Genomic DNA, 23309 nt, shown 5'->3' with positions numbered 1-23309 from the left:
ATCCAGTTACAAACAACAAGTGTCGTACATTTGACGCCCAGATAGACTTGCCATTCTCATTCAGCTGTTTTAACATCATATAACAGTTATATGGATATCTTTGTGGTTCTCGTCGCAGAAGTCGAATGCAATATTTGATCACTCTAAGTTGACTACAGATGTGCATGGGATATCACCCTGCTTCTCCAAGAATAGCTTTATTAGCTGCAAACTTCCCAACTCCTATAAAACGCTTGAAATATGCTGCATGTACATGTAAATTCTCTATAGAATCCTGGTAAACAGAGCCCCGACGAGTATAGCAGTATTGGAGACACTTTAGAGTCAAACAGTTTGCACGCAGTTGAGAAAGATAAGTCTTTGCACTTATTGAATATCTGATATAGAGGTGTAACAGCCTTTCCCGCTTGTGAGGCCAATGTTTGACATGTTGTTGTCCACTTTAAAACACAGGAGAACACTGACCCCAGAGTTATTTATAATAAGACACAATCTTAACAGATTTTCCACATAATGTCCAGGATTCGTGTCTTGAAAGGATTCCACCATTCCGAAAAACGATAATGTTAGTTTTGTCCGTGTTAATTTCCAATCCCCATTTGGCACAATACTCCGTAATACAGTTCTGTAGTCCAACCACGATATATGAGAGTGTAACAATATCGTCGGCAAATAACAGCAACATAATATCGTCTATTGATGCTGAAACAAAAACTCCTTTTCCAATGGAAGAATACATGTCACATACCAAATCGTTGATATAAAATATAAATAGCAATGGGCTCAGTATACACCCCTGTCTTACTCCAGAGGATGTTTGGAAAGGAGGAGTTTTCTGTCCATCAATCTGAATGCAAGATATGACATGATTATACATATTCATGATGATGGTGTACAGTTTCCCATGACAGCCACGTTTCAGCAGCAGATAGAGCAATTTCTTTCTTGGAATGAAGTCAAACGCTTTTTTAAATCAATAAAAGCGGCGTAAAATGGCCCCTTTGGTCTCGATAGATATTTTGTACACAACGCTTGAAGGACGAACATATTGTCTAGTGTTGAATAATTTTCTCTGAATCCTGCTGAGCTTCCGATAGCAAATCATTACGTTCAATCCATGTCCGTAGTCGTTTTTCTAAAATTGTTGTGAATATTTTTCAAAAACGTTTAAATGCGAAATACCATTATAATTACTGGGGTCTGCCTTGCTTCCACATTTATACAGTGGCATTATCAATCCGACTGCCCATGATTCAGGGAAATTTCCAGTATCTATTACTTTATTAAATAGTGGTAGGAGAAACGCTGTCAATAATGCAATATCAGCTTTCAGGAATTCCGGAGGAATGCCATCCCAATTGTTTTCCTGAATTGTTTACAATCCTTGATTCTCAAAGTTTCTTCAATGTCTCTCGTTAACTTCTCGTTATATTTCTGTTTCTGAACTTGGGAACACTTCCTAAAGTCAAACTCGACACTCAGATACTCATGTAAATTCTCCTCACATTTATATCTCCTATAGTGATTTAAATTTTTGTATTTCTCAGACTTTAATCGTCCACAGTCATGATCAAACCAGTGTGGTTGTTGCTTCCACTTGTGTTTGCGTCTGTTAGATGACAGTCCCAGTTCCTCACCGCAATTTATAAACACAGATGTTAGCAGACGAACTGCACTGTTGATGTCAGAATCGAGCAATGAAAAGAATTCTCCCTCAATGGAATCACATAGTTTATTCCTTAACAACTGAATAAATCCAGGGATCTGAGTGTCCGGGGTGGGGGGGTGGGGGGGGGGGGGGGGGTTTATCGTGGAGACGAGAGAAGCGAGATAGAATCCTCAGCTGCAGAAGTAGGTTTGGGATGTAATATTCCTGTTAGGGAACAACATAACGGCAAGTGGTCCGATTCTGTTCGGGGTGATATGATGAAATTCGTTACATTGCAGAAAAGTTCACTGGATACTAGAAGATAGTCTACCGTGCTTGTACCTTGGTTTGATATATATGTAATTTCACCATCTTCATCACAAGGAATTCTACCGTTCACTATGTGCACGTTAAACATCTTGCATATGTCGAGCAGACATCTCTCATACACATTGGTTACACTGTCACAGTTCTTTTTAGGACAATTAAATGAATCCGTCATGTAGTTATCACCTAGAGGTAAATGTTCCGTGCTGTCATCTATAAGGTAGTCAAGACCACAACCAGTTCGTGCACTGAAATCTCCTGAAAGTATAAACTTACATTCATCTCCATAGTCAGTTATAATCTTCAAAAGTTTTCCTTCAAGATGTTGTATTCCATTTTCTTCCAAATGTTGGTATAAAGTCGAACCTTCCAGTGGAATGTATATGAAACCGAGAAATAGTTTAATGTTTTGTTAAGGTAGGTTAAACACAATTACTAGTCCCACTGCCCATACACTCTTGAGAACAAATGGTTATAACAATGTCTAATACAGACAGTTAAACCCCCTGAAAATCTTCCACGATCAGTAAAACGCTTTGCATCACAAACATGATACTCATAATTTTGGATATAAGGGCAAAGTAAATTTTCAGCATTCAATATCATTGTTTCAATCATACAAAAATGTCAAAGTTCATCAAGAACGACACAAATGCATAATCAAGTAGTTTTGATCTAAGTCCGTGTATATTCCATGAACAAAGAGTCAATATCGAATCAACCGTTTCTTTTTGGTCAGACACACATGAGTGGTCTTGGCCACGACCGTCTTCCTATTCCCGTGCAGAGTGATACCCACCCGCCGGATATGCTCCATGTTGTCGTCATACACGTACACAGCTCCGTCTGCTATCAGTTTATCATAACTGATAAAGGCCACACAATTTATCATCACGGAATTTCTGCATGAATGGGAAAAGTTTAGATCTGATTTTACGAACTCTTTCTGTGAAATCTTCTGATACCCTGTGGGTTTTGTCTCCTTTCAAAACTTGACGTGCTGTACTCATTATTTGAGATTTATCCTTGAACGAAATAAGCTTAATAATAACTGGTCGAGGTCCTGACTTGGCATACAGTCTATGAGCTCTCTCAATCCCAACAGTGTCAGCGCCCTCAATATTTAGTGTATCTTTCATAAGGTCTCTCACTGATCTTTCACAATCCTCCCACGTTTCGATTTTCTTATCAGTGAGACCGTGAAGAATGAAGTTGTTTCTTCTTGAATGAGCCTCAAGGGAATCGAACTTATTTTCAAGTTTCCAGAGTCTGTCTTTCAGTTCTTGATTTTCGCTGGTGAGACGTGTTATTTTGTCGTTGAAGTCATGTGTAATCACATCAAATTTGTTGTGAAGGGAGGTAATTTCTGACTGAATATTCATCAGCGTTACATTGATGTCATTGAGTGTACCCGATGAATTCTCACCTGTCCTGTCAGGTAACACACATGGCTATATGGCTACACTTGTAGTAACAGAGCCATCAAACCATCTTGCTGACGTCGCCACCATCAACGCCGTGGCCTGTATGTTGTAGTAACCCAAGGAAGCAGATACTCCCAACATGTAAATATAGCAAATACATCCGATTTCTGACTTCATCCTTACATATATATCTGATTTAAATCATGTGCAACCATCGCAGCCAACACAACTATGAAACTCTGAGCTGAGAGGTTCAATTCTGTTTATGCTACCAAATAATTATTTCTGACTTCATCCTTACATATCTATCTGATTTAAATCATGTACAGCCATCGCAGCCAACACAACCATGAAACTCTGAGCTGAGAGGTTCAATTCTGTTTATGCTACCAAATAATTATTCTTCCTCTGATTCAAAAATGTATCATAATAACAAACCATAGATCCCGAGAATGGATATCCTGTCTTAACTGAATTCCTACATCAGTGTTTTTGAGATTTGTGTGGAGTCGAACACAAGACGGTGGTGTGAGCAAATGAGACTAAAAGTTTCATTGGGGGAGGTGCAATTTGGTATTATTGTCTTTTTCATGTTTTTCTCAAAAGAAATAGAAAAGAATAATTAATTATGTTACAGCTACATGCATGGCGTGGGCTGGCCTTTTTTGTATCGAAAACATTTCGTAAGAAATGGGTCGAACTTTTTCATGAAGTTTGATGTCACTATACCGTCACATCAAAAAGAATTTGCAATAATGATTACTCTCTGTACTATCTGCTTATTCTACTGCATGTTTGCGATAGACAGAAAACATGGCTGTCAAACACATGACACAAAATACTTTATTTTCTGTATTTCATCGCAAAAAAAACCCCAAAACAAACCAAACCAAACCAATCCAACCAAAAAAACAAAACAAAAAAAACCAAAAACAAACGATAAACAACAAATCATGTACAAATTGATATGAGACTTTTACGGCGGCTGTCGCTGAAACCAATAAATGTCGTGAAGCCAAACAAAGCCAAGTACCTTAGACAGCGATATAAAAATTTGAAACCATATGCTCAGTGAACTCTGAGTACCAGTTATTGTTTTAAAACTGATATTGTTAGTGGATCTCACTACCGTTACGGTCACTGCCGTTAGATCATAGGGTTTGTTACAGTAAGGGCCGATTTTGTGACGGCAGTAACATTTATCTAGTGTAATATTGTTTGTTTCAAAACCTTCCATTCAAAGATATCCAAATGTTTTGGAATCTTATATAACATAAAAAATGCATTACATGAAAAAAGCCAATACGCATATAGATCTAGGATTTTTGGTTACGTTAAGGACAGTTTAGTGTAACGGCTGTGACAATGAAGAAAGCGACTTAAGTTTCACGCCGCACTCAAATATATTCCAGGTATATGGCGGTGGTCTGCAAATAATCGAGACTGGACCAGACAGTCCAGTGGTCAACAGCATGTGCGTCGATCTGCGCAACTGGGAACCACTGACATATGGCTCAACCAAGTCAGCCAGCCTGACCACCTGATCCCTTTAGACGCCTCTTATGGCAAGCATGGGTTGCTGAAGGCCTATTCTACTCCGACCCGTCACAGTGTCACTGCGTAACGTGCTGTCTTCACGTGTTTTTTTAATTACAAGAACATCCATAAGGAAATATTTTGCCAATTACATATTCTTCAAACATTCTGAAATAGCCAACTGATATATTTTATTAAATTATATTTTAAAGTAAACCTATAAAACTGGTAATTATATAAAAATATCACTACAATTGTTGTGCTACTACCGTAACAATTGATTCCAATATTCATGTCCTAACATTATCATTTTCCTTATTTAATTAAAATTGATTTATCTGTTGATGTCTGAAATTTGTCTGACCCCTTTTAAGCAATAGATATACAATTTGAAAAATAACTAGCCATGTTACATTGTAAAGCTAGATAGGAACAGTAAATGTTTATCATCTATGGAGTTTTTTTCTCTTCAAAATGACGTAATATCATCATTAAAATTTTTGAAACAGTAAAGAAACAATGAAATTTCTAATAAAAAGGTAAAATGTGAAAAATGAAATGTTGTTACGCTTGCATAATTTATGTTATGTTTACTACTATGAACGTAATAAACAACATTTCAAGGTAAAACATAAAACACATTTTTGCGCCATGAAATGAACAAGGAGTCTAACCTCACCGTGGTCACCTCGCTCCATAGCTCATGGTCATCTAACGGTACACTTGTTTGCATTTACAGACAGACGTGCTGTTGTATTTGCTGATGGTTGACATACATGTGTGGAAAGAGCTACACTCCTTTAGGGTTTAAGTGAGAGGTTAAAGGATTATCAGTGAATACACTTTGGAGGACCCGCTCTCTGTGGCAATTTTATACAAGCGTTTTATTGTTAAAAAAATCCCAAGCCCCCATCATGACCGGTTTTCGCGTTATCAAAGCATAATTACTAGTCGTAGATCAAATATTGCCCATATATTCTATTTGCCCGCTCTCCTTCTGTACACACAGGTGGGGCGCTTGCCAGTCAAATCCTGTCTTTACGAGTTGTCTCCCTTGTAATGTGGCACTGTCATTAACTTGGAATCGTATTGCTAGGAATCAAGAACCTTATCCTTAGAATGCAATGTAGAATAGGTCACATCCACGTAAACACATGACAGTGATAACGCAAACAGTCACCCTGGAGCGGTCCAGGCGACTTTAAGTGTTTTGTGGGGCCCTTCCCTCTAGTGCAGGTTATAAGCGACATCTATTTCTCAAACTTCCGCTGGCGTCCTGAGACGTGGAGGGTGGAAGAGACCTCGGATCATTGGGTGGGTACTTCCAAAATAGTGCATGTGCCGTGTTTGGTGTGGTGAACAGTCTATCAAACCACCGACGCTGGCATTTTAACCGCAATAGTTAGTGATTCGAATATGGCACGGAAGTGTAGCGAGCACAATCTGAGTTTTCGTTGTTGTGACAGAAATCAGGTAATCTCCGGTGTGTTGGCAGTGTCGAGATTGCCTCGTTCAGGGACTCTTGTTTTAATCTTGTTTATGAGTGTGACACAACAAACGCAATACTGACATTGATGTAGTGTGGATGCAGGTCGCGGGTCAATAAGGGTGTGCAGTATAGCAGGTGTTACTGTTCGTGATTTTCTAAGGAGTATGTTTATCCTTATCTTAGGTGTGTTTGATGTCTTCATTCCAATCACGTAAACAATTGTAAAACCTCATTATATTTTGTGTGAATTCAACAACCGTACCATAACGATTAGCCTCATTATAGCTTGAGTTCTTTGGGGTTTTTTTTAGTATAAGCATTTATGTTGTTTTCTCAATAATATCATGAGCATGTCTCTAACTTATTAATGATCTCATTATCTTAAACACAAGTCATCACCTGGGTGTTTACAGTATCTGTGTGGCCTTACCTACCTTGCCATAGATAGAGTAAACACAAGATAGTAGTTACCATTTGCAAGTGTTGTGCCACACCCCTTTCCACTATGTAAATATCATAACCTGTTTCAATGCTTATCTTTACCCAATACACTGTTTACACAGATAATATGGAAGGAGTGCCATTATACTGTCGTATCCAGTGTGGCAAAGCATGCCTGTTTCTGTGTGTTCCTGCTATCTGTGACAGTGTCAAATGATACTGATACTTCTAAGTATATGACATGAGGTATGCTGTATGATTTACCAAGGGAAGACATCTCAGTAAACTCAGATCTTTGTCTCTGACATGATGAACATCTGATGGAAGTTGTGTGCAGGACAAATTTAAGTGAACAATGTGTTTGCTCTTACGCCAGTGATATGATAGCTTCCAATACAAATTGGGTTCATGTTCTATCCATATCGACCTGAACAAATCTAAATCCCAGCTCTGTAAATAAGATAAGACTTTATTATCCACATAGGAAATTGGATTTACATTCATAAGAATTCTAGAGCACTTAAGATTAAAAAAATATCGTTACTAAGTGACTATTATCATTCAATAGTGATATTAAAATTCACAAGAACAATGTACGTTATTAATGTACATTATTAACACAAGTATGAGGTATTTAAAAGTTAGCTTCATGCTCATAAGAGCAATGTAGACATTTGAAAAGACAAAACGTGAACTTTGAAGAGTAAAATGTTAAGACTTTTTAAGAAGTTTGATGTTGCATGCTACAAATGATTTGGGAGTTTTGTTACTCTTGTAAAGAGGAATTCTGAAGCGGCAGCCAGAAAGAAGTAGTTCAAAATGATTATGTAGAAAGTGGGACATACCAGCCAGAATTGCTTTCTTTTCAACTCCTGATTCCTATAGGATATTCAGATTATGATGGGGAATGCCTCACATTTTACAAGTAAGGTTCACATTTGAGTTAATTTTGTTTTTCAGCTTCAGGTAAAGATTATCATACCATGCTTGTTATCAAACGTTGGATAAGAGATTGATAAAACAGGTCTATTATGACCTTGTCAGCTTGAAACGAAAGGAGCTTGTGAAGAAAATATAGCCCTTGTTGACTTTTACAAGACTTTTGAGTGTAAGATTTTCAAGGCAGTTCATTGTCGTGTATAGTTCCCAGATATTTGTATTCCTCTACCAGTTGCACTTCCTTCCCATCAATGAATACTGGTTCTAGAGGTTTTTCACTAGTATGAAAGTTTGTCATTTTCTTTGCTTTGATGACATTTAATACAAGATGACATTAAAATTAAGTGACTCATTTGTGAGTTTCATTGCATTAAGACTAAAGAATATGAAACTGTCATACTTGTGTAAATGTTTTGTTCACTTGCACTGAGAACATTTGCTTTTGGTTATTTCCAAAATCAGCCTGAAGTAACGTCACTGATCATTTTAGACTGCAGTTTTGTGATGTTATCCCATTTGATTCTAAATGTTTCTTTTAATAAAATTCATTGCGATTAAAATCTCGTAACTAACATATAACTGATATTTACCTGTAATTATCGTCTGTAGACAATCTGAATCATTTTCTCTATTTTGTGAACTGTAAAATAATGTATGTGAGCTGATGTCAAAATGCTGTCATCCATTGTATCTATTTATAGACCATCACTAAATTTATTGGATGAACTCAGCAGCAGGTAGTATTGTATTAACATTTCAAGGTTCATTTAACATTCACAGTGATTTGAATGATTTTGATGGCCGATGACAGGCATGTCATCATTCATTTTAAGTTAGTTAAATTGCCACCCAAGAAACGAGCAAAGAAGTTGATTGGTGACCAAAACATTAATAAATTTGGTCAATTAATATCAAAAGTGGGTGGCAATGATGATTAAGAGCAGCAGGTAACAGTTAACGTTACTGATTATGAGCCGACAGAACCTGCGATTTCCAAGTAGCCTAATGAAACTCAACATGAGACCATATTTATTTATCACAGATCGCAACCTAGTACACTACATTCACTATGTTTCATATTTTAGCTATAGGTGGCGATTTCCTCCTCAAACCATTTAGAATAGCACGACTTAAGAAAAACTTTCATCAAATCTATTCTATAAGTTTCACACATGAGGACAGTATTCATTACTGTAACATGATTGGCTGCTTTAACTTAGTTTAAGGTTTCAGATGACCCTATTTTACCACAGTTTTATCCAATAAAGTAGCATCCTACAACTGTGAAACTACACTTGGCATGGTTGCGATAATATTATTGATGTTTAGAGCTTTTGAACGAAACAAAATCTTCGTACAAAGCTTTAAAAAACAGGGGTATTTCCTGGTGTTGTATAATTTTACTGATAGCACCAATATCAAGGAATAGAAGACTGTATATATTTATATATCACTTAAAAAAATGATGATAATTTTCCGATTTTGTAGAAACTGAAAAATAAAAGAAACATGTTGAGTATATGATAAATGAAAAAGCCTTCACTTCCTTCCTTCTCCTTCCAGATTGTTTATCTGTGCTTTATAAATGTGAAACAGAAATAAATTGTTGGGTTTTATTTTATTTGAAATTTAAATGCAGTTATATGACAGTTATAAAAATTTAGGAAACAAATCACATTTATTTTTTGAAAAATCCCATTGCTTCTTCTGAAAATTCCATTGCATTAACCCTGGCCCATAGGCCATTTTCCTCAGGGCGATCTCTATAACATATGGACTTATCTTCAAACAACTTATCTGAGTAAAAGATCTGATTGCAATGAGATTGCCTTATGAAGATAATGAAGATATGACAGATATAAAGCTGTTTCATTCTTCCCCTAACCACCACAAAACCTGAGGATACTAATGAAGTCACTTGAGCTACACATCCTGAGGAACACTGACAGCTTTCATCATCAAGAAATGGGTCTATAACAAAGGGCTGTGATAGGAAATACTGTCCAGAGGCTAAGAATGGTGAAGAAAGCTTTGATGAGGAAAACCATTTAAGGATTTGGTTACCATTTAAAGATACTGATACACTTAACAAGCAAAATCAGTGAAGTGCAAACACCTATGTGGACATTCAGAATTTCATTAATTGAATTTCTACTTGTCTTGGGTATGTAGATTGAGAATGTGTGTTTGAACTAGTGATCATGGTTTGCATTTCTCAAGTAGTGCAAAAGCCAGTTGAAAGTTTTGTTTAGCCATGTTTTCAAACATATTATACAGTTCTGGAAGTCAAACCTAGTACCAGATATCTTATACAGTGCTGGAAGTTGAACCTAGTACCTGATATATTATACAGTACAGGAAGTTGAATCTAGTACCTGATATATTATACAGTACAGGAAGTTGAACCTAGTACCTGATATATTATGCAGTACAGGAAGTTGAACCTAGTACCTGATATATTTTACAGTACAGGAAGTTGAACCTAGTACCTGATATATTTTACAGTACAGGAAGTTGAACCTAGTACCTGATATATTATACAGTACAGGAAGTTGAACCTAGTACCTGATATATTATGCAGTACAGGAAGTTGAACCTAGTACCAGATATATTATACAGTGCTGGAAGTTGAACCTAGTACCTGATATATTATACAGTACAGGAAGTTGAATCTAGTACCTGATATATTATACAGTACAGGAAGTTGAACCTAGTACCAGATATATTATACAGTGCTGGAAGTTGAACCTAGTACCTGATATATTATGCAGTACAGGAAGTTGAACCTAGTACCAGATATATTATACAGTGCTGGAAGTTGAACCTAGTACCTGATATATTATACAGTACAGGAAGTTGAATCTAGTACCTGATATATTATACAGTACAGGAAGTTGAACCTAGTACCTGATATATTATGCAGTACAGGAAGTTGAACCTAGTACCTGATAAATTATACAGTACAGGAAGTTGAACCTAGTACCTGATATATTTTACAGTACAGGAAGTTGAACCTAGTACCTGATATATTATACAGTACAGGAAGTTGAACCTAGTACCAGATATATTATACAGTGCTGGAAGTTGAACCTAGTACCTGATATATTATACAGTACAGGAAGTTGAACCTAGTACCTGATATATTATGCAGTACAGGAAGTTGAACCTAGTACCAGATATATATCAACATCTCCAACCTACTGGATAATAGCCACTGTAATGGTTAACTGCATCTCTGAATGTGTGTTTGTTTTCTCATTACTAATGTTGACATTCTGTAATATTACTGTTTGTTCCCTCGTTACTAAAGTTGATAGGCTGCAATATTTCTGTTTGTTCACATGTTACCAATGTTGACAATCTGCATTATTGCTCTTTGTTCCCTTGTTACTAATGTTGACATTCTGTAATATTGTTGTTTGCCCAATGTTGCTATTGTTGGCAATCTGCACTATTGCTGTTTGTTGCCTTGATGCTTATGTTGACAATCTGCAATATTGCTGTTTGTTCTCTTGTTATTATTGTTGACAATCTGCTATATTGCTGTTTGTTCCATTGTTACTATTGGTGGCAATCTGCAATATTGCTGTTTGTTCAGTTGTTGATAATGTTGACAATCTGCAATATTTCTTTTTGTTGCCTTTGTTGCTGTTGTTGACAATCTGCAATATTGCTGCTTGTTCTCTTGTTACTATTTTTGACAATCTGCAGTATTGGTGTTTGTTCCATTGTTGCTACTGTTGACAGTTGGCAATGTTGCTGTTTGTTCCATTGTTGCTGTTGTTCACAATCTGCAATATGGCTATTTGTTCCCTCATTGCTGATGTTGACAAACTGCAATCTGCACTTTGTGTGCTATCTGTTGATCTAGCAGTTTATGATTGCTTATCTGAGGAGGGAAATGTTTCAGTTTCACACACTGCCACTACGTTGTCGTAGATTAGATGCACACCATGGCTTTTACAATTCACTTGCGTATTTGGTGAATCAAGCCATAGCCTGTCAAGAATTCAGTTTGTTCTTTGTGGTCACCAGAACCAAATACTAATACAGTCATCCCTCTTAAACCACGGGGTATTCCGTGGCTCAAAAAAAAAGTTGAACTGTGATCACATCCCTTCACGAAATCGAAAGTAGCACATCAACAAATCCGCTGTTGCGCTCTTATAAATTACGTAAACTAGTGAAATTCAGTTCGGATGGCAACTACAGTGTTCATTGTACGATTTTATCCATTGTGTTTCAGATGCTTAAAACATGCAGGGTTTTCTCAATAATAATCGTAACTTATGAAAGACAAGACACGCTATCAGTCGAGTTATGACGAGTACTTACGATGTTTGCTGTGATGCAACACACTGTGCTTTGACGCAGTAAGACACAGTCATCCCAGAACGTATGGTGTCAGAAACCACATTTTATTTGATTAAATTCAATCCCAATTTTATTTAAGACTGTTGACAGAAACAACGGAAACACAGTGAGAGAATGGCATTACCTCATTCCATATGCGTACAACTTCCGCTTAACTCATTCGTGAGGGTTCGTTTTTCGCGCCCACCCCGATAGCACCAATTTCACATTATTCTTAGCAGTCACCAACAGATTACAGTCTCGTAATGCATGAACTCCGAGACCCGCGCTATTGACTCATTGAAGTCAGTTTCAACAATTAAATGGGCAAAATTTTGTTTTTTTTCAATCAAAGTTGCAAGTATTTTGGGAAGTCAGTGGACTTGTCAAACTGTCTCCTACATAAATTGTATCCAGACAGGTAACAGCCTGTGTTCATTGTTATGTTAAATATATTTGCAGAAAACATGCATTATATACTAGCCAGATAGCAATGTAAAATAATCTGTTACAATAACAGCTTAATATGTAAAATATTCAGATAATGGAATAGAAGTTCTTTGGTGTAATATTATCGGATCGTTTTTGCCTGAATCACCAGTACATTGGACCAAAACATCTGTGCGCAGCTGATTGCTATTTCTGGCTTAGTTGAATAACAATAAAGACGTATATTCACGTGAATATACGTCTTTGGTAACAGGTAACAGGTAGCATAACTGGTACAACAATCAAGTTATCATGTCTAGTGATTTTTTATTGCAAGTTTCCTGTACATATATATATTTTCATTTTCAAAGTTTGTTTATTTTCACCTTCAATGATACAATATATTTTTGACTAAATAGCACGAAATAGCAGTTTTGTTATATCTTGGAATATACGATCTTACATGGCCTTTGTTCCACAGTATGTAATAGGTACTATAACGCGGATGTCTAATAACGTGGAGGGTCATCCGTGGACCCCAAGACCCGCGTTATGGGGAAGGATGACTGCATTTACAAGTTTTTTCTTGAACCTTTATGTCCTTCTGTCCAGGTCAGATGCACAGTAAAGGAACATGTACAGGGGTTCAAAAATCCCATCGCCCGGCACCCAGGACAAGTCAGTTTACATTTCAGGCACTCAAATAATGGTATCTTACATGTCTGCGGGCTACTAGATAATTTCCACTTACAGTTTCAAACTGCAGATAAACTTGGATTTCATTTCATATCTGCTCAAAATGTAGCTATTAAATTTTGCAATGGTAAGAACGTAGTGCTACCTTTCTTTGCTATTTATCACTTTTATAGCAAAATAGTCCAGTAAACATTAACACCAACTACCATGATGACTTATTCATTCATAATGTCATCATCGTGATTATGTCGCAAAAATCGGGGCAAGTGAAAATTATTCAGGACAAGTTACTTTCTTCGTCACTTGCCCTGTGACAAGTGTAAAAAAAATTAACCCCTCATGTACTAACCCTGCAGTAGCAAATGTGATGTTAGTTTGTCGTACTGTCGACAAAAATGAAGAATAAAAAACACTCTCCTGAACATAATTTAGAAGCATCCTGATTCCCTTGGATAAAGATGTGAATATGTGCATAGTCTGAGAAAATTATAAAATTATTTATTACATCACAATAGTTTTTATGCAAGAGAGGTGACACAATTTTCATACTCATACTCATTAATATTGAAAATTTCTGATTTTCAATATGTTTAGCCAGCCATGCAGTGAATGAATTTATCCTTCTATGCTGTGAATTTTGGATTCCTAGCTAAGTGTCTCTGGCAGTTATTGCTCTTAATTTTAAGAAAATTGGAATTATATATAAGTTGGTGCTCGTTTAGATTGGTAATTATTTAATTACTTCATGAAATGTAAAAAGCATTCTTCGTCTTTGTTGATCCGGTTGTCAGCGGAGGAAAAACATCTTAAACACTTATGTAACTTTTTCAGTACGAAATGTACAAGCAATAATTTGTGGGTTATTTGGGGATTAAATTGCTACAGATCTGAGACAGATTGTCAACATGTACTGGGAGTGGTCCCTGCTGTCCATTCAGCAGTGATTCATCATCCAGAGACATCTCCATGTGCATATGTTTGTATAAGACAGCTGTGTCACACATATACGTACATTATACTTTTCCAGTAGGAAAATACAGTAATTATGGTATGCTGTTTTGCTACATGATTATCCACCTCTACAGGTGTTTCTTGTGAAATACTTTCTGCTTCATGCTGAAATCACTTTTTCAAGATGCTGAAAAAATGGGATATCATGCTTTGTTGTTCTTAAAGAAGTTGTATATCCATCGAAGCCTTATTTAATGTGTTGAATTCTGATTGGTCAGTAGCCATAGTAACTAATAGGATACATACAAAAGGAAAGAAAGCTATAAAAAAGATAAATGTTGAATACATGGGGCCAACATGCTGAATACATTGGGTCAACATGCTGAATACATTGGGTCAACATGCTGAATACATGGGGTCAACATGCTGAATACATTGGGTTAATATGCTGAATATATTGGGTCATCATGCTGAATATGTGGGGTCAACATGTTGACTGTATTGGGCCAACACCCTGAATATATTGGGTTAACATGTTGAATATATTGGGTTAATATGCTGAATACACTGGGTCAACATGCTGAATACATTGGGTCAACATATTGAATACATGTTGTCAACTTGCCGAATAAATGGGATCAACATTTCTGAATATGTTGGGTCAATATGCTGAATATATTGGGTCAACATGCTGAATACATGTGGTCAGCATGGGGTCAACATTTAGAATTTGTATGGTCAACATGCTGAGTACATGTCACTGCCGAATGCATGGAGTCATACTGAATGGGTTGGGTCAACATGCTGAATGTATTGGGTCAATATTGATGAATACAAGGGGTCAACATTGCTGATGAACTGTATATGGATGTCTTTTTCATCTAAACCATAATTTATAAAAGTTTTTGTTGAGTGTGGTTTGCCATATCTGAATCTTTTCCCAGTGTCTATAGTGACATATTGACATTGCCTGTATTGCCAGATAGTATGGAGTGAACTTCATTCACAAATTTGTTTGTTGGTAACTGAAAAGTTTGAAGTGTCACAAGCCTACGGAACACTGCACTCAACATACCTGAATTTATGACTTAATTAGGAGGGGTTTATCTCAACCAGACAGGTTGAAAGTGATGAGGGAACAGAGATTTGGATGGACAAACAAGATGGTCGCATGCCACCTCTAATGAGTGAGAAAAAGGAAGCATGTGAAATATGGCATGTTGTGTGGAGCAAGTGTCAGGTTTTATGGGACAGCTGCATGCAGAGAACGGGCAGATGCTCTTCAGTAGAGGATGTTATACAACTGGAGAGGGGTGAGTCATTCATCAGCAGCTTCAACTGTTTATACATGCTGCATTTAATACATATAGGTCATAGAGAACTTGGTGTATGTAGGGGTAAATGCTGAATGTAGCAATGTTACAGTCGTGGTTGGAGCTGCATTAAGAAACAGGCCTGTACAAGGTGAAATGTTATCTTACTCATAATACATATCAGGGCTAAACATAATCAGGTGTCTTTATGTCCTGCGAGCGGATACTTAGATGTTCTAGATTCAGTTTCGGTGTTCCGTGGTCAGATTGGGTGTTATAGGTTCACTTTAGGTGTTTTAGGTGCAGTTCGGGTGTTCCCTCTTTAGTTTGGGTGAGACATTACCAAATTAGATTTGTTGTCTGAGACTTTAGCAAATGGATTGGTTGTCTGAGACACTAGCAAAGTATGTTGGCTGTCTAAGACACAAGCTAATTAGACTGGCTATCTGAGACACTAGCAAAACAGATTGGCTATCTGAGGCACTAGCGAAATAGTTTGGCTGCCTGAGACACTAGCAAAATAGATTGGTTGTCTGAGACAATAGCAAAATAGATTGGCCATCTGAGACACTAGCAAACTAGATTGGCTATCTGAGACACTAGCAAAATAGTTTGGCTGCCTGAGACACTAGCAAAATAGATTGGCCATCTGAGACAATAGCAAAATAGATTGGCTGTCGGAGACATAAGCAACATAGATTGGTTGTCTGAGACACTAGCAAAAGAGATTGGTTGTCTGAGACACTAGCAAAATAAATTGGCTCTCTGAGACGTTAGCAAATTACTAATCCATAAAGTAATTACTGCTAACCATTAATTGAGACTCTGTAATTATGTTGATATTTGTAGGCAGTTAGAGATGCCAAATTACTAACCAGTAAAGTAAGCACTTCTTCAGTTAAAGGGCAACTTTACACGAAAAGGAACCTTTCTGTCTTCCCTTTCTCATCATAGGAAATGTTTATCCAGTAGTTTTATTGTCAAAACACTACAGATATCAGAAGCAACTAATTTATTTTTTGCGTTATATCGATTCATATTTCCCACACTAACAGAGAGTTCAATGACCACAATAAACACACCATGGCTTATGGCCCTTGTCATTGGTTCCCAAATGATAAGCAAATGATGTTGTTAGATTGTTAGACCTATGTCTTGTTGTTCAGGCATAGGCGGGCTTCCTATGTATCTATGCACAGGCTACTGTTTTAATGCACATGTTGCCTGGGTGTCAGCTAGCTATGTATGTTGTTTGATTCCACAGTGTGATGATGCAACATAATACAAAAGGTGTTAACATATAGCCAACTTGTATAACATTCCAACAGTAACTTCTTCACCATACTGTACATAATTATGCACTACGTCTAGCTTGCCATCAGTGAATGTGAAGGCAATTTACCTTAGGTACATTCATCCTTAAATTGTACAGTTATGTCTGCCCCCTTCAACTTTCACTTTGATATCGAAACCATGTCCAAATACATCACGAAGATACAGTTTGTAGTTTTCAATTCAGAACTCAAAGTCTGGATATCACCGAGTCTGGATACTACTGATTTAGAATGCGTCATTTAAAAAATGCTTATTCTTCAACACACAGACATTAGTAAGCAACTTCAGTGCTTTCAATGTATTTACACCATTAAGGTTTATCAGTGTGCTAAATAATTTTGATTGTATACTGGTACATGTGGAAGATTGCTAATTCGAGGGAAATGATCGCCAAGCGATCTACCTGCCACCATGTTGGCATGCTGGTAACGCATGTTACCAGCATTACCTTAGGCACAGTGATGACTGGTTGATGAAATAAGACACAGATGACTAGTCCTGATGCAGGGTAGGGTTTTGGGGTTCTGCATTCATTCTCCGCATTTGTGTGCTGTGTAAAATTCTGAAACCTTTTGTACAGGTGCCGCAGACTTGTCTTATACGTGCCATGGACTTGCCCTACACCTGCCACAGACTTGCCTTGTAGGCGCCACAGGCTTTATCTACAGATGCCTCAAGTTTGTACTATAGGTTCTACAGACTTGTCCTACAGGTGTGACAGACTTGTCCTAGATGTGTCCTACAGGTGCCACAGACTTGCCCTGTAGATGCCATAGACTCGTTTTTCAGTGGTGCCGTATATCTTTCCTACAGGTGCCACAGACTTGTCCTATAGGTGCCACAGGCTTTTCCTACAGGTACCTCAAATTTGTACTATAGGTCCCACAGACATGTCCTACAGGTGTGACAGACTTGTCCTAGATGTGTCCTACAGGTGCCACAGACTTGTCATGGTACCTTCCCATAAGACAGACCTCCCAAAAGACAGACTTCTCAAAACAACACATTTTATGGTTGGTTGCATAAGGCTTAATTAACCTGTACCCTTAATAATAATGGTATGTGCCCAGATAAAAAAGACGACATTAGGCGTTAACTGTAGTTTTAATAATTTGTGTAATGAATTATAATTTTTAAATTATGACATATGGGAACTCTTTTTGGTGATATATGGTAAGCAAGAATTGTATGTCTCTTATCTGCCTGTCACTAAACAAGACTCATTGATCATGCTTTCCACTTTATTCAAAGACAGTTGTCCAGTGTTACTAGGTGTAGGTTGTGTAAACATATTATTGATACATTCATGCAATATTATCTTAAGAAATCAATTCCTGCAATTTATGCAAAATATTTGTAAAATTCCGACTTCCTTCTCGAAACTTACATAGTGAAACAGGAAGGTATTATAACACATAAAATATAGAACATGATTGTCCTGTTCCAGTTACATAGAGGATGAAGTCCATTTTGTTTCAGATGTCCTGTTTATCAAGATTTAAGGAAATTGTACTTTAAGCCTTATGATTAGAAAAAGCCATCAGTTTTCAAACTTGTCCAGCTCTTGAGTACATAAAAAGTTAAGCGGCTTTGTAATCTTGGTGGATTCCTATTAAGGCTTAAGTTAACTTATGACAAAACTTGCTGTAAACTGTGTTTGCATGTTCTAGTTACGCTTATATATGTACCAAATCAACTTCCCTGTCTCCACTAAGAATGTATACTGGTATTTTCATGTTCATCACCAGGTAACCAAAAGAATTGGATTGAATTTATTCTGGTAGTGATGGGTCAATAAATGGAGAATGGTCAAGGAGGTAGAAGTGTGTGTTATAGTCTGTAGTGACTCTGGATCAGCTCATTAACTAAGTAGGGGTGGGCAGCATGGGTCAGCCAATTAGTGTACTCACTGAGTCCGTCTTCTGGGAGGTCTCTCTTTTGGGAAGACTGTCCTGTGGGAGTGAACCTTTCTTGTACAGGTGCCACAGAGTTGGCCTTTGGGTACCACATACCTGTTTGTCAGTTGCCATAGACATATTTTGTAGGTACTTCAGCAACAGGTAGGTTTGGCTATCAGCATAGATCTTAGGGATCGATAATGGTTAACAAAATATTTATTGATTGCCTATAAATATATATCAGCGAAGTAACTTTGAGCATAAATGCAAAAACACATTTGAAGTCAGTGAATGTTTCACCACAGTGAGTGGTGCTATGTTCATGCATGGATTACTAACAAAACATAATCTGGAATCTGCCTGTGAATTAAGACCAACTTTGTGTATTGTGTGAGTAAATCAAAACCATATTGTTTTACACAATTTTATGTACCATATTATGTGTGGCAGAATTTTCATATTGATATTGATAATCATTAACAACATTTCCTGTCAATGATATTTCCGATTATCACTATCAGTGTTTGTGGCCAGCCCCAAAGACTTGTGCTCTCTCTCTGATACAGGCTTGTCCTGTAGGTACCACGGTGCTTCGTATGATACAAGCTTGCCCTGCAGGTTTCAGGCATGTTGTGCAGGCCAAATAGGTGTTGTCCCACAAGTGCCAGAGTTTATCCTGGTCAGATGTCTTGTCTTATGAATTACCCAACTTGTTCTAAAAGCCGCAAAGCATGCTTTTTAAGTTGCACAGCCTGTATTTATGTGTCTGTCCTTTAAGACAGGCACTGATTTGTCAGCTAACTGACCAAATATGTTTTCACCCCAGTATCACATTGCAACATTGCCGTTGGTCACAAGCAGTCAAGATGAGCATTACAGCATCAGTCCTCACTCATGTGTTATGCTGGTCGCAGCTTATTCTTGAAGCCACCTGTGTTACTATATTATGCAGGTATTCAGTGATGATCAGCTGAAACGTAACAACGTAGCTAACAGCCGCACAGTCACAGGTTTTTATAGGCCAAGCAGATTTAATGTGAGATGTGCCGTGAGTGAAGCCAGGGCAAGTTCTTAACACTCAATCTCTACCACAATCGGTGAACGTGTTTGTTGAGCTGTGTTTATTTTTATTGTTTTGTTTGCAGGTGTCTGCATCGATGTTTAACCAAGCGTTGGAATGGCAGCTGGGAAGTGACAAACACCTCGACTGACCTCAATCACTCCGCCTGTTGGCCAACTGCAAAACCGCCACGTTGGACAGATACAGTGTGGATGTCCAGTTTGCTGCGACCACTGTCATGCACCGGAAGTTGTGTAAACCACCACCAAGGCAAGGTAAGTCACTAACTTGCATGCAGCTAACATGTAACTAATTGTAATGAGAATACATCGAACAACTTGACTTAACGACGGACATGGTGTGGATGATGTTGACTTTACCTGTGTCAACAAGGCCGTCCTATTCTTTGGAGTTGTTAGATCGTCCTGTGTTAGCTTCAGCTTAGTGATAAGCAGGACTAGTTCCTGCCTTATTGCCTGAAATATATTTACTGATGTGGAACACAATACAGTTTGTGTTAAATCATAACTGCAATGTGGGTGTGATGTTTTTTTCAGCACTGTGAGCAGTGGATATGAAAGTGGCTCCCCCATCTTGTGACATTCTCAGAATCAGGAGTTACAGTTGGCTTCAGTAATTTATGTATGTATATATGAGACTACTGTCCAGCATGTTGGTGGTATCTACAAAGTAGGCCCAACTACTTATGCCAGGAGGTTGGGTGTACATGGTGTTCAGCATCAGCCAGAACAGAGACAGATTTGCCCTTAGCTGTGTTGTAGTGTAGCCTGCCTGTGTCAAGATGGCAAGTCGACGCCTCAAGTTCCAGTACTGCAAGGTGATCATAGCCACCTCGATGGTGTGGGTCATGCTGGACGTCTTCCTGCTTATGTACTTCACTGATTGCACCACAATGTCTGCTGCCAACTGCAACAACAACAACAATAACGCCCGTGTGGACCACAATGAAGGCCCCAAGCCAGAGAAGCAGGAGGGTTTCCTCAACAGAATACTGCCAAAAGGTAGGTCAATGCTTCCGGAATACTCACATCAAATACACTTGCTTCTGATGTCATCAAACTGGTAGGTCTCTGAGACCTGCATCATTGAAAGCCATGCCCCTCAGTGTGCCCCTTGTATCCATGTCCCTCAGTGTGCCCCTTGTATCCATGTCCCTCAGTGTGTCCGTTGTATCTATGTTCTTCAGTGTGTCCCTTGTATCCATGTTCCTTGTTGTGTCCCTTGTATCCATGTTCCTCAGTGTGTCCCTTGTATCCATGTCCCGCAGTGTGTCCCTTATATCCATGTCCCTCAGTGTGCCCCTTGCATCCATGGTCCTTGTTGTGTCCCTTGTATCCATGTTCCTCAGTGTGTCCCTTGTATCCATGTCCCTCAGTGTGCCCCTTGTATCCATGTTTTTCAGTGTGTCCCTTGTATCTATGTTCCTTGTTGTGCCCCTTGTATCTATGTTCCTCAGCGTGCCCCTTGTATCCATGTCCCTCATTGTGCCCCTTGTATCCATGTCCCTCAGTGTGTCCCTTGTATTGATGTTCCTTGTTGTGTCCCTTGTATCCATGTTCCTTGTTGTGTCCCTTGTATCTATGTCCCTCAGTGTGCCCCTTGTATCCATGTCCCTCAGTGTGTCCCTTGTATTGACATTCCTTATTGTGTCCCTTGTATCCATGTTTATCAGTGTGTCCCTTGTATCCATGTTCCTCAGTGTGTCCCTTGTATCTATGTCCCTCAGTGTGCCCCTTGTATTCATGTTCCTCAGTGTGTCCCTTGTATTGACATTCCTTGTTGTGTCCCTTGTATCCATGTTCCTTGTTGTGCCTCTTGTATCCATGTTCCTCATTGTGCCCCTTGTATCCATGTTCCTCAGTGTGTCCCTTGTATCCATGTTCCTTGTTGTGTCCCTTGTATCCATGTTCCTCAGTGTGTCCATCGTATCCATGTTCCTTGTTGTGTTCCTTTTATCCATGTTCCTTGTGACCCGTGAAGGTCCCGGGGTAGAATAGGCCTTCAGCAACCCATGCTTGCCATAAAAGGTGACTCAGCTTGTCGTAAGAGGCGACTAACGGGATCGGGTGGTCAGGCTCGCTGACTTGGTTGACGCGTGTCATCGGTTCCCAATTGCGCAGATCGATGCTCATGTTGTTGATCACTGGATTGTCTGGTCCAGACTCGATTATTTACAGACCGCCGCCATATAGCTGTAATATTGCTGAGTGCGGCGTAAAACTAAACTCACTCACTCACTCCATGTTCCTTGTTGTGTCCCTTGTATCTATGTTTCTCAGTGTGTCCCTTGTATCCATGTCCCTCAGTGTGTCCCTTATATTCATGTTCCTTGTTGTGTCCCTTATATCCATGTCCCTCAGTGTGTCCCTTGTTTCCATGTCCCTCAGTGTGCCCCTTGTATCTATGTTCCTCAGTGTGTCCCTTGTATCTATGATCCTTGTTGTGTCCCTTGTATCCATGTTCCTTGTTGTGTTCCTTGTATCCATGTTCCTTGTTGTGTCCCTTGTATCTATGTTTATCAGTGTGTCCCTTGTATCCATGTCCCTCAGTGTGTCCCTTATATTCATGTTCCTTGTTGTGTCCCTTATATCCATGTCCCTCAGTGTGTCCCTTGTTTCCATATCCCTCAGTGTGCCCCTTGTATCTAAGTTCCTCAGTGTGTCCCTTGTATCTATGATCCTTGTTGTGTCCCTTGTATCTACACAATCAGCTGGTATCTCCCCAGTAGGTACATTGTGTTGAAGGTCGTATGAACATGAGTAAGTTTATTGTGTACCAAAGTGGTAGTTATGATTGTTCCAAATCCAACACCTATAATGTCAGAAGAACTGAATGAAGCCATGAACATACCAGTACACGTGTAAATGTACAGGCATGTACAGGCATCTTAAAAATGACACATTTAAGTAACTGAACATGAAGTTGGATGGTGTACCTAACCACATATGTTCGAACTTCACAAAATTTAGGCTGCAAAATATTACAATATAAATTGACAGGTTTTGGAATCTTTGTCATGGCAAAAAGAGTTAGCTGCCATGTGGAAAATTGATGGTAGGTGAAATAACATCAACATAATAGTAACATAGCATTCGTGTGAAATAGCTGTGTGCGGACATCTTTTCATGCTTTTTGTTTTCATAGCATATCTGAAAAATGTAAACCCCTGATTGTGACCAGGCAGTATGCTGCCACATGTGCATATTTGTTGTTGACAAGTATGCCAGATTTAAGAGAACTTTCAGAGCATGTATAATGCTGTAACAGTTCCATCCTGAACTGCATATAGCTGGCATGTTAGAAAAAAAATGATCACAGTTGTAGAGAACGTGTATACATACCTGTCCGTCCAACCTGAAAACTATTATATATTTTTCAACAAAAATTTGCAGATATGACAGATAAACCCTGAAATGGTGCCCTTTGCATTTTCTCACTTTCTGTGGAAA

The 23309-nt window shown here is 38.3% G+C and overlaps 2 protein-coding genes across 4 annotated transcripts in view; both read left to right on the top strand.

Moving 5' to 3' along the window:
- The first annotated feature begins 6174 nt into the window (after window positions 1-6174).
- Window positions 6175-23309, top strand: part of LOC137255666 (polypeptide N-acetylgalactosaminyltransferase 13-like) — a 54981-nt gene continuing 37846 nt past the window's right edge. For 2 of the 3 annotated variants that reach the window (XM_067793144.1, XM_067793142.1), the window contains exons 1-3: window positions 6175-6249; window positions 19925-20114; window positions 20397-20861. In XM_067793144.1, the coding sequence (XP_067649245.1) occupies window positions 20642-20861 (220 nt within the window). In that variant the 5' untranslated portion in view covers window positions 6175-6249; window positions 19925-20114; window positions 20397-20641. Of the gene's footprint in view, window positions 6250-15631; window positions 15698-19924; window positions 20115-20396; window positions 20862-23309 lie in introns of those variants that run through there. The other variant, XM_067793143.1, reaches the window with a different exon arrangement.
- Window positions 20955-23138, top strand: LOC137256394 (uncharacterized). Its single transcript, XM_067794240.1, has 4 exons — window positions 20955-20975; window positions 21020-21118; window positions 21317-21407; window positions 23128-23138. The coding sequence occupies exons 1-4, from the start codon at window positions 20955-20957 to the stop codon at window positions 23136-23138; spliced, it is 222 nt and encodes a 73-aa protein (XP_067650341.1).

This window comes from Haliotis asinina, chromosome 11 (assembly GCF_037392515.1).
Source record: "Haliotis asinina isolate JCU_RB_2024 chromosome 11, JCU_Hal_asi_v2, whole genome shotgun sequence".
Taxonomy (NCBI): Eukaryota; Metazoa; Mollusca; class Gastropoda; order Lepetellida; family Haliotidae; genus Haliotis; species Haliotis asinina.
This window is presented reverse-complemented; position numbering and strand designations above follow the sequence as displayed.